The sequence below is a fragment of the Chrysemys picta genome, chromosome 22 (assembly GCF_011386835.1).
Source record: "Chrysemys picta bellii isolate R12L10 chromosome 22, ASM1138683v2, whole genome shotgun sequence".
Classification (NCBI taxonomy): domain Eukaryota; kingdom Metazoa; phylum Chordata; order Testudines; family Emydidae; genus Chrysemys; species Chrysemys picta.
The window spans coordinates 13,668,627-13,681,001 of NC_088812.1; the positions used below are offsets into that span (position 1 = coordinate 13,668,627).

Genomic DNA, 12,375 nt, shown 5'->3' on the forward strand with positions numbered 1-12,375 from the left:
CCTCCCCCATCCAGAAGGGGGGGTAGGTGTTTGGGGGGGTCACTTTCTCCTGGCCCCTGCCCCATCCAGAAGGGGGAGTAGGTGTTTTGCGGGGGGGGTCACTTTCTCCAGGCCCCTCCCCCATCCAGAAGGGGGGGTAGGTGTTTGGGGGGGGGGTCACTTTCTCCTGGCCCCTCCCAGCCGCATCTCCCGGCCGGGGGGTGGGGGCGGGCGGGGATTGGCGGGCTGGGGAATTAAGGGGCTGGCCCCACGTTCCCGCCCCCCCCACGCCCTCGCCCTCCCCTCGGCGGGGAGCTGCGCTGCGCCCCGCGCCAGCCTGCGCTGCGCTGCCCGAGAACTGCGGAGCCAACTTTCTGCTGCCTCCGCCGGCGCCGCTGCCGGCTCGGCCCCCCCGGCCCCCCCCCGGTCTGACCGGCCCCCCCGGGCCCCCAGCTCGCCCTGCCCCGCTCCCGATGCTGGCGGAGGGTTTCTCCCTCCACCATGAAGCTGCAGCGCTGGCTGCCCGCGATCTTCAGCCACTGGCTGCTGCTGAAGGTATGGACCGGCCGGGGGGGGTCTGCGGGGGGGCGCAGAGGGGCTGGGGGGGCACGTTGCTGCGGGGGGGGCGGCGGTAGCAGAAATACCCTGTGGAAAAGTGAAGTTGTTCGGGGGGGGTGCTCCTGCAGGGTGGTTTTTAAAAGGGGGGGTGTTACTGGGGGGGCAGGGAATGATCGTTGTGGCTCCCCCCCCCAACTTTACGCTCGCTTAGCTCTGACCCCACAGGCTGCAGCGGGGGGGGGCAGGTTGGGGTGAGGCAGGGGGCAGAGTTAAGGGGGTGGCTGTGGGCTGGATGGCGAGTGGGCACGGGGGGGGGGGGTGGATTGCAGAAGGGGGGCGGAGAAAGGGGAGCTGAATGCTTTGGGGGGGGGGCTGCGTCTCTCAGTCCCTGGGCGGCTGATTTGCTGTGGCAACAAGACCCCGTCGCTTTGCAAGTGTTCCCATCAGACCCCAAACGGGCGATTTTGGGGGGGCGGATTGTAAAGCAGCCAAAAGAACCGTCTGGCAGCTGCCGAAGGGGACAGGACTTGAGAGACTCGCCCGGGCGTGCGAATCCGTTAAATATAGCCCGGGTGCCACCTCTGGCTGTCTCCTCCCGCCCCCGCTGCTCGGGTCACGGCAGCCTCGCGGGGCTGGGCAAAGCCCACAGAGACGCCCACATGCGCCCGGCTGGGCAGGGCGGGTGTCACTGGCTGCCCGAGGCTGAGCCGGGCTCCCGCTGTCCCGCTCTGGACCCCGAGGCTGGAAATGAGCACCAGGGAGTTCACCACTATGGCCACGGTCATTCTAAGCTGTGCACGATGCGTGTGCGTGATGCACGATGCGTGTGCATCTGGTACACGGCGCACGATGCATGATGCGTGTGCGCGATGCACGATGCGTGTGCATCTGGTACACGGCACACGATGCATGATGCGTGTGCGAGATGCACGATGCGTGTGCATCTGGTACACGGCGCATGATGCACGACACCTGTGCACGGCACATGATGCATGTGCATCTAGTACATGATGCATGATGCATGTGCGCGGCGCATGATGCGTGTGCCTCTGGTGCACGATGCACAATGAGCGTGTGTCTGGTACACGATGCATGTGCGTGATGCATGATGCGTGTGCGCAGCACACAATGCGTGTGTGTCTGGTACACGATGCACAATGAGCGTGTGTCTGGTACATGATGCATGTGCGTGATGCATGATGCGTGTGCGCAGCACACAATGCGTGTGTGTCTGGTACACGATGCACAATGAGCGTGTGTCTGGTGCACACGGCACAGCCTGCAGTACACGGGGCTCGAAGCGGGGCTCTGTGGGAGAACCATTCACCCAGCTGTTCCCCATCTCTCCTCTCCCCGTGGCCGGGTTATTCCTCCCAAGTCCTGTTCCAGCATGTAGCTCTTTTCTGAGCAATGCCCCCCCTCCCGTGGGGCGGTATCCGGCTGCTGGGAGTGGGTGTATTGATTAGCTCTTTGCTGCGGTTATCTAGGCTGACCCGCCGTACGGCGCAGGCCGGAGGCCGGCCCCGAATTCCTTCTTGTTTGAACCCGAGCGGATCTTGAAGACGTCCAGCATTGACTGACAAATTTGCCAGTGCTGGAGGATTGGTCACAGCCCTTGGGAAGTTGTCCCAGTGGTTAATTTACTCTCTGGATACGTCTGTGCTGCAATAAACCCCAAACCTGCCTGCGGCCCCGGGCGACAGAGGGGGCAGGGGGCCATCAGTGGACATGGCTCAGGGGGTCACGGAACGGGGCTGACGAGCAGGCTCGGGCAGGAGCTCGGGCTCTGAAACCTGCAGCGGGAAATGTTTTTTTGCAGTGTAGACGTACCCGGGGTGTTAAAATTCAGCGTTAATTTGTCTGACTTCCACTTCCAGCTGCTGGCTCTCGTTAGACTGACGAGACCCGATTAGCGATTCCTGCTTCCCGACGCGGCTCCACTTCTCAAGTTTGTCCCCTGCCTGGGGGGGCTGAGCCGGAGCCCGGGCTGGGGGGGATCTGGGGCCGCTCCGCATTGTGCCGGCGCAGGGGTTGGTGGGTGTTTAGAGCGTTTCGGTGCCTGGGTACGCACAGGGCCGAGCATCGCCTGTAACACACCATGGATCAATTTCCACCTCTTCTCACGCTGGGGCTACGATTCCCTTCTCAGCCGGCACTGGCAACATCCCACCCCCGACCTACGTAAAATCTGGCTCCCATCCTGACGTGCTCTCTCCTCTGAGAGCCCTGGTCCAGTTTGCTGCCGGTGTCAATCCGGAGCGACTCTGTTGAGTTCAATCTGGATTGACACCGATGTAATGAAAATCCGGCCCGGTCAAGGAAAGCGTTGGGCCGTATTCACAGCTAGTGTCGGGGTTAGGCCAGGACGGAGGCTGGCCCGTCGGCCGTGCTACGTATGAATTCCCATCCCCAGTCTAGCCCCGTGTAAGTTCGCACGAGCGGAAAAGCACTTAAAGCCAAGTGTGATTAAAGAATCACCAAGGACTCCCGGCCACGGCCCCGCCTGCGCTCCTGGGCGTCGTGTGTTTCGGTCCCGTCTTCCCAATAAAGTGTAATAAATAATCCAAAAATCAACTTGCCGCTCTCAAAGCCCAGAGATTCGGAACAGCCGAACTTCCCCCCTCCCTTCGGCCTGCCCGGCGAGAGCTTTCAATAGGGTTGATACATTTTTGATTTCTTCCTTCGCTGGCTGCGGCATGTTCCTCTGCCGGCGTGTTTGTAATAGTTCTTTCACAGGTAACTGGCGCTGCAATGTTTGGGGCCTGCAAATCGGGAGTGAAGAGGTTTTGCTCGGTGGGCCCCCCCCCCCCCTCCAGCCCCCCGGTCTTTTATTTTTGCTGTGTTGTAATGTGGGGAGGGGGGGCGGCGGTGTTGGGCTCATTAAACCTCACGGCGGGGAGAATCTGATTTCATGGTGATCCAGTTTTACTTTTCACGTCTCCGTCGCTTCTGCTCGCCCAAGGTTAGCGTGACCAGCAGGCCGGCTGGGCTGCCTTTGCGTTTCGGGGGAGGGAAGGGGCTCGCCACCCCCCTGCCTCATCCAGCTAACTCGGAGACTGAGTCTCTCCTGAGACCACTGGGTTTCTTTGGATCCCACGAGGAGCAGGGCTGGCTTTTCGTTTGATTTTCCTCCCCCTTGTGGGAAGGCAGAAGCCAGTGGATTTTGGTGGGATCGGTTGGCGTGCGGAGCGTCATCTTGCAGAAGGGAAGTGTGTGTGTGTGTGATGCTCTCAGTCCCCCGCCTCCAGATCTGCCGCCCTGGGGAAATTAACCCCCAGCCCCCTCTTACCTGGGCCTTTGTTGTGAAGATAGAAAGCAGGGCATGGCTGGGTGCAGGGTTTGTAGTGCTTGGCAATGCATCTACCCATGGTCCTGCAAACCATAAGGTGCCACCTCCGGTGGGTCAGGGGCTGTTAAACACTTCGTGCCCCGGGGGCTCTGCTGGGGGGAAGGGGAAGGATTTTGGTGCAAACAAACCAGCCGGGGTGAAATGTCCAAGGTGGGGCGGCTGGTAGTTCGCCGCTGTAGGTTTTGCCTCCCACCCCCATGGCATGGTTGGCCCCTCACAATCTCTCAGCTGAACCCCCGGCTGTGCCGAGCTCACGGGGCGTCTGGCGGGTCGATTGGGGGCATTAGCTGGGGAGGGGGGGACAACCCAGGTTCATTCTCCCTCCGTGCCATTGAGCGAGTCGCCTGTTGCCCACTTCCCTGCTGTGAAACGGGCGGAGGTCGGCCAGCTCGCGAGGGGCAAAGGGGGGGTGGCGGCGTCGGACTCCCGGCCCCTCCCCGGTGCGTTGTCGGGGGAGGGGATTTCCCCCGCTCCGCCTCAGGATTCAGTTCCCTTTGCAGAAGCGCCTCCGGCCGCCGTGCGGTTCAGCCCCCTGCCAACGAGCCCCCGGCCAGGCCCGGCTTGGCCAGAAACTTTGACTCCCCGGCGAGTGGCGAGGTCGACGGGCCGGTGGCTTGGCGGCCTGCGGGGGGAGGGGGGTGTCACGGAGTATTGGGGGACTCAGGGCCCTGCACCCCCGGCTTCCTGCGATTCACCATGACTCTCAGCCAGCCAGTAAAGCAGAAGGTTTATTTGGATGACAGGAATACAGTCCAAGACAGGTCTTGCAGGCACAGACAACAGGGCCCCCCTCAGTTAGGTCCAGCTTGGGGTCCCAGGGCATGCCAGCCCACCCCCCTTGGGGGGTCAGAGCCATCTCTGCCTCCCAGCCATCTCTCCAGCCTCCTTCCCGCCTGCTTCCAGCACTCTGCCTTCAGCGACCCCTCCCACAGCCTTTGTTCAGTTTCCCGGGCCCCGGAGTCATCTGACCTCCAACCCCCTCCTGGGTTCTCATGTTACAAGCTCAGGTATGTTCCCTTGGGCCGGCTCCCATCCCCCGATGCAGACCATCCTAGTCACACTCCCCTGTCAGCATTCACACACCCCAGCAAGAACAGTCCCAGTTCGTCACATCTCTCCCCCCTTCGAGACCGAACTGAGCAGGGTCACTTTAGCCAGTGACCCGGGGAAGTTCGAACCTACCCCCGTTCCCATGGATGCCCCCGCATCCCTCCAGTTCCTTGGTGAGAATTACACCAGGCCCCTTCCGTTCCACGCCCCCCCTTAGGTCGGGGGTGCTTGATGGCACTCGCAGTTCGCATGTGGGAAGGTTTATGCGGCCTGGGCCCTTTTCCCACCCCCATACCTCTGGGGTTCCAACTGGGCTGTGGTCTTCTCCCAGCGCTCCAGTCTGGAGGTCTGTGCTTTGGGCTCTCTTGGTTTAGAGCCGCCCTTTTAACCTTGGCCACCCTCTGGAAAGGATCCTTTATGCTGGGCAAGGGTCCTAAAGCTCTTTTCCCCTTGTCCCAGGCCTTCCTCCCCCTCTGACAGGGGTCACAGGATCCGCAGTACTGTCGGACAGTAACAAAGACCCCAGGCCAGTAAAAGCTCCGTAGCAGCCTCTGCTGGGTACGCCAGGTTCCCTGGTGCCCTGAGAGGGGAATGTCATGGGCCCGGCACAGCAGCTGGCGGCGATACTTCTGGGGTACCACCAGCTGCCTCCTGATCCCCCCTGACTCCATTTTCCCTGGGGGAGCCCATTCTCGGTACAGGAACCCCTTCTCCCACAGGAACCTTTTCCGGCCACCTCGTTCCATGGTCTGTACCGCATTGAGGTCGGCCAGGTCCCTTATCTTCCGCAAGGAGGGGTCTCTCTGTAACTCGGCCTGGAACTCAGCAGCTGGGACAGGGATGGCCACCTGCTCTTTCTCGCCCGCTGGGTCCGAAGCTGCAGCCTCCCTGAGCCGCGTCCCTGGGCGTTCCCTCCCCACCAGGTTAGGGTCCTGCGCCTCAGGCAAGGCACCCCCCCCAAGGCCAGGGCGCAGGGCCCCTCGCCGGCTCTGACTGCGGGTCACAACCAGTGCCTTTTGGGGGTTGCTTGGCCAGTTCTCCAGGTCCCCCCCCATCAATACCTCAGTGGGCAGATACGGGTGTACCCCCACATCCTTGGGGCCCTCCTTGGCCCCCCACTTCAGGTGTACCCTTGCCACGGGCACTTTGACTGGTGTTCCGCCCACCCCCGTCAGGGTCAGGTAGGAGTTGGGCACCACCTGATCTGGGGCCACCACCTCGGGCCGGGCCAGCGTCACCTCTGCGCCCGTATCCCAGTATCCATTGACCTTCCTCCCATCCACCTCCAGGGGAACAAGGTACTCTCTCCGGAGGGACAGCCCCGCGCCCACCGTATAAACCAAAAACCCTGAGTCTGGGGCATCCAGCCCCCTAGAGGAGCTGGCCTGGGGCCCTTCTCTCTCTTGAGCAGTTGATAAGCTGCCAGCCCCTCTTGCGTGAGAAGCCTGCCCCTCGTCCGTCTGGGCCTCTACCAAGTTAACCCTATGCGGGTTCGGTCTGCTCAGTCTGTCCTTGAGCTTGGGGCACTGGGCCCGAACGTGGCCTCTTCGGCCGCAGTAATAGCAGCTCATGTCCTGTGGGTCCCCTCGAGCCGGTCGGTTGTCCCTGACGCTGGGCATTCCCCGTGGGAGGGGATTCCCCATATTCCCTCTTTGGGAGGTCCCAGGGTGACTCTCTCTCTGCATCACGGCGGGCCTGTTCCTTTGGGGCTCCTCCCTGCCACCCCCTGACCGGCTCTTTACAAACTCATCAGCCAGCTGCCCGGCGTGTCGCGGGTTCTCTGGCTTTCTGTCCACCAACCACAGCCTCAGGTCGGATGGGCACCGCTCATACAGTTGCTCCAGTACCAGCAGTTTAATCAGGTCCTCCTTCGTCTGGGCCCCACCAGCCCACTTGCTGGCGTATCTTTCCATGCGGACGGCTAGTTGCAGATATGAGATCTCAGGGGTTTTATCTTGACTCCGGAACCTTCCCCGGTACATCTCAGGAGTCAGCCCAAACTCACGTAGCAGGGCCTTTTTGAATAGTTCGTAGTCCCCTTTCTCTGCCTCTCCCAGTTGGCGGTACAATGCCACGGATTTGGGGTCCAGTAAGGGGGTAAGGACCCGGAGTCTGTCCGCGGGATCAACCCGGTGCAGCTCGCAGGCCGTCTCAAAGGCCTCCAGGAAGTCATCCATGTCCTCCCCCTCCTTGTATGGGGCCATGATGCACTTATCAAAGCTCCGTGCAGTCCTGGGTCCCCCCTCACTCACCGCAGCCGGGGGTTCGCTGCCCCTCAGTCTCGCCAGTTCCAGTTCATGCTGACGCTGTCTCTCATTCTCCTGTCTCTGTCTCTCTTCATGCTGTCTTTGTCTCTCTTTCTCCTCCCGTTCATGCTGACGCTGTCTCTCTTCATGCTGTCTCTGTTGTTCACGATCCTCCAGCTCCCTCAGTTTTAGCTCTTTCTCCCATTCCAGCCAATTCCGCTCCCCGGATGCCGAACGTCGCCGGGAGGATCCTCTGCTGGCCGGCGAGCTTCGCCGGGGGGACCCCCTGCTGGCCGGGGGGGTCACGGCGCCTTCGGTATTTGCTGGGCTCCTCCCCACCCTTCCCCTAGGCATAGGAAGGAGGGGTCTCGGGAAGCCCTCAGCAGCGGGCTGACCACTCCCAGCTGGGACAGACACTGGTGCCTGCGCTGCATTTGCCAGGCTGCTTCCCTGAGACACAGGGATCAGTTCATTCGCGCGATCTTCCGCCTCCAGCTGGGCAATGAGCTGTTCTTTGGTGAGCCTCCCAATGCGCAGCCGCCTCTGCTTGCACAGCTCCACCAGGTCGCTCTTAAGCCGCTTGGCATACATCTTCCTGCTGGCCACTCACCGGCCTGTGTGCTCACAGCTCCCCCCAGTTCCCAGGGGGACCCCTAGTGTGCCAGCCCTTCTCGAGGTCACCACCTCTCTGCCAGGGTCGAGCTGCAGACTCCTCCGCCCCTGGGACCACTCGCTGCGATCCCCCCAGGGGACCCTGTTACTGCAAAAGTCCTTCTCGCTGGTCACACACTCCCAGGGGTAATAACCGTCTCTCTCCCACTCTTCAGCGTGCCTGGTCCCCGTCAATCCCCCTTCGTTTTACTGCTCCCCAGTCACTTACTGCAGGAAGCGCCGTCCACGGGGTGCAGTAGATCCCGCCGCTGCCACCAGTTGTCACGGAGTATTGGGGGACTCAGGGCCCTGCACCCCCGGCTTCCTGCGATTCACCATGACTCTCAGCCAGCCAGTAAAGCAGAAGGTTTATTTGGATGACAGGAATACAGTCCAAGACAGGTCTTGCAGGCACAGACAACAGGGCCCCCCTCAGTTAGGTCCAGCTTGGGGTCCCAGGGCATGCCAGCCCACCCCCCTTGGGGGGTCAGAGCCATCTCTGCCTCCCAGCCATCTCTCCAGCCTCCTTCCCGCCTGCTTCCAGCACTCTGCCTTCAGCGACCCCTCCCACAGCCTTTGTTCAGTTTCCCGGGCCCCGGAGTCATCTGACCTCCAACCCCCTCCTGGGTTCTCATGTTACAAGCTCAGGTATGTTCCCTTGGGCCGGCTCCCATCCCCCGATGCAGACCATCCTAGTCACACTCCCCTGTCAGCATTCACACACCCCAGCAAGAACAGTCCCAGTTCGTCACAGGGGGTTTGCATGGCACCAAAGCGCCGGGTCCCGGGAGGTGGCTGCGAGGAGCATAGATTGCAAACAAACAGCTGCTGTTTTCCTCCCAGTGCCTGGAAGCGCCTTGGGGTACCGGGGGGGGGGGGGGGAGACTTGCGTGGAGCTGGGGAGGGCAGTTTACGGCCGTGACTACTATTGGCCCAGTGGCCTTTGGGGGCCGGCAATTTCTCGGACAGCCAGGCTCCTGGATCTGCAGCTGCCGTGTTAGCGACGCGTTCAGGTTTGGGGGGTGGGCAGGGCTGTGTCTGGGGACCCCCTGGATCAAAGGAGCCCCAGGGACTGCCCCGGCCCCTGCTGCCATCTGAGCTGACCTGCTCACAGTGGAATTTGGCTTTTGGGAGACCCCTCCCTGGCAGGGGGCGTCTCTGGTGCCCCTTTGCGGGTCTGGGGGGACCCCGATTCTTACAGGGAGCTGCTGATCCCAGGAATGACTCTCATGCCCAGAGAGGGGGCAATGCGGAGGGGAGGTTCTTGGGGAGTAGCGGATAGGAGATACTTGCTTGGCTTCAGGCCTGCAGAGCACCCCCCCTTCCCCCGACTTACCTGGATGCCTGGGTCCCGGGAATGACCTCTGGCAGCGGGTGAGGGACAGGAAAAGCATTTGGACGTGACAGTCTGGGCCTGACCCGGAATAACTCAGTTAATGGGGGGAGGGGGGACAAGCTGGTCAGGTTGGGGCTTGACCCCCGCAGGGCGGCGCCGTGATGTCCCCAGTTCAGACTTCCTGCTGGCCGCTGGGCATCCCGCACCCTCCTCGCGCCCCGAGTCCAGGCGGATTTGAGGCCCGTGAGTTCGGCTGGCTGGAGATGGAGCATGTGGGCCAGGTTGTCTAGGTCAAAGCAGGGGGAGCTGGGAGCCAGGACTCCTGGGTTCTATCCCTGGCTCTAGAAGGGGGGGGGGCGATGTCACGGAGTATGGGGGACTCAGGGCCCTGCACCCCCGGCTTCCTGCGATTCACCATGACTCTCAGCCAGCCAGTAAAGCAGAAGGTTTATTTAGACGACAGGAACACAGTCCAAGACAGGTCTTGCAGGCATAGACAACAGGATCCCCCCCAATTAGGTCCATCTTGGGGTCCCAGGGCACCACAGCCCCTTGGGGGGGTCAGAACCCCGTCTGCCTCCCAGCCATGTCACCAGCCAGCTCTGAACTCTCCCCAGCGACCCCTCCCACAGCCTTTGTTCAGTTTCCCGGGCCAAGGTGTCACCTGGCCTCTAACCCCTTCCTGGGTTCTCATGTTACATGCTCAGGTATTCTCCGTCAGTCAGTCTCCCATCCCCCAATGCAGACCATCCCAGTCACACTCCCCTGTCAGCATTCAAAGCCCACAGTAAGAACAGTCCCGGTTCGTCACAGACGGGGCTAGTGGTGAGAACAGAGGGTGGCTTGGGAACCAGGTGGCCTGGCTGTGTCCTAATCGCTGCTGATGACTGGCAGTGCAGCCTCCAGCGCCTCCCTTCCCCCTGCCGTGCCTCAGTTTCCCCCTCTACAAAACGGGGGCTGTCATGGAGTTGCAGGCTCAGGAACCGGATGCCGCCGGCTGGGACTCTGGGGCGGGGTCTCCCCTCAGGGCTCCCTCCCCCGGGCAAGGAGCCGGCTCGGTTGGGCACCTCGAGGGTCTGACCTCGGTCAGCCCGTGAGCCCCCCTGGGGGAGCCTGACATGCCCCCCAAGGGCACTGCCCCCCACCCGCGGCCGGCAGGGACTCCCAGCCGGCGGGTGAGAGGCGGGTTGTTAGTCACCAGGAACCCAGCGTAGGACAGAGCTGGTTAGCACCCACCAGGGACTCTCAGCAAACTGCATCTGTGGGGGGAGCCAGAGCCCACGGCCCTCCCCCCGAGTCCTAGCCCAGGAGACTGACCCCTTCCAGCTGCCCAGCCACAGTCCCCCCCCCCCGCAGCCCCCCCCTCTCCCCGCTTTGTCTCTTTCCCGGGCCAGCAGGTCACCTGGTCTGCACCAGCACCTCCGGCTGATCCTTGCAGAGGAGGGGGCCCATCAGTTGCCACCCTTCAGCGTGTCGGCCGTTCTCGGCAGCCTGTTGGCCGTCACACCTGCCCTCTAGGGGTCGCTGCGATGACGCACCTTATCCTACACCACCAGATACTTGAGTAGCACAGAGGGGAAACTGAGGCACACACTGTATTCAGAGACAACATTAAGAACATTCCCACTTCGTCCCGGGAGCGATGCCTCCTCCTGGGGCGGGGGCGCAAGACAGCAGGTGTTTGCTGGGCACCGGGAGCACTGAGGACTCTGCCCACTGAAGCCTCAAGCCCCCTTCCCAGGCCCTCATGCTGCAATGTGGCTGGCAGCTCCGGCTGCGGGTTGCCCAGCTGGGGCCCGGGAGCCGCGGGAAACACCCAATTAATTTCCCTCTCTGCTCCTTTTGCCTGATTGCCCCTGAGGGCGGCTGAGGACCCTGGGACTCCGTCACCGGGGGCTGCCAGGTGGACTCTCCTCTGAGCAGATGCTGCAGCCCCTTGGGAGACCCCCCCCCACATCTCGTCTTGGCCTGACTTAACCCCCTCCTGGCTCGTGCTGTGTGACTGACTAGCAGGGTAGCTGGCTGGGGAGTGGGGCTAGTGGTTAGAGCGGGAGGGTGGGGGCTGGGAGCCAGGACTCCTAGGTTCCCTTCCTCTGGGAGGGGAATGGGAGCTGGTGGGCTAGAGCGGGGCGCGGAGGGGGGCTGGGAGCCAGGTCTCCTGGGTTCTGTTCCTGGCTCTGCCACTGAGTTACTTGACTTCCCCTCTGCGTGATGCTTAGCGATCCCAGGGGCGTTTGTAGGAGCGAGGCGTTGACCCCGAGACCCCAATTTCCAGCCCCTGCCTTGGCTGCTGCACCCTCTTCCCTTCCAGAGCCAGGAAGAGAACCCAGGAGTCCTGACTCCCAGCCCCCATGCTCTAACCACTAGACCCCGCTCCTTCCCCCTCATTGTGGAAATACACCTCCTCTGCATGTCTCCAGTGTGAACTGTGCATGTGGTGTTAATCCCGGCGGCAGGCATGGCGGGGGGAGCTCAGCTCATGTCAGGTGCCTTGGGGATTTCTGATTGTTCACTGCCCTGAGCCCCCATTAATAGGGGGGTTGGGGGCACTGCAAGCCCCCACCCCTCCGCTGAGGACCTGTGTGCTCCCGGCTTAGACCAGCAGAGGGAGCCCTTGCGCACCATTCCTCATCCTCCCACTCTGGACACAGCAGCTCCAGCTCTGTACAGCGCCGTGCACCCGACAGACGGGAGTTGGTGAGGTCTAGTGGGAGCGAGAAGGTGGAGCTGGGAGTCAGGACTCCTGGGTCCATGGCACAGGGTCCCCCCCCACCTCTGCCCGGGTGGGTGCGGGGCACAGTAGCTGGGACAGGGGCTGGGCTGTCAGGAGGAAGGTGTGTGGTTTATGGCAGCAGGATCGGCCCAGCCTGGCCCCGGAGCCGCTGTGAACGTGGGGTGAACGGAAACATCACACGTGTTCGGTCACGCGTGTTCGGAGTGAGCTGGTGTCTGTGTCCCTCCCCCCCCCCCCCCCCGTTCATTCCCCTTTGTGCCCGGCATGTGATTGACAGCCCCAGGGACTGGACCCGCCACCCCTGTATCACCGGCTGTTTTCACATCAGTGGCTGCTTTGCGAAGGGGTTGGCAGAGCTGGGTGTGGGGTGAGTCGGGGCCGGCAGGGCAGGATGGAGGGGCGTCAGTGGGGGAGGCGGGGCCGGCGGGGCGGGGGGCTGTGGGTCGGGATTGAGGGGCGTCAGCCCCACTGC

The 12,375-nt window shown here is 62.5% G+C and overlaps 1 protein-coding gene across 1 annotated transcript in view; it reads left to right on the forward strand.

Moving 5' to 3' along the window:
* Positions 1-260: 260 nt before the first annotated feature.
* The window catches only part of NXPH4 (neurexophilin 4), a 32,264-nt gene continuing 20,149 nt past the window's right edge, over positions 261-12,375 (forward strand). Inside the window, exon 1 of the mRNA XM_065575975.1 lies at positions 261-534. Coding sequence (XP_065432047.1) covers positions 481-534 — 54 coding nt within the window. The 5' untranslated portion in view covers positions 261-480. The remainder of the gene's footprint in view (positions 535-12,375) is intronic.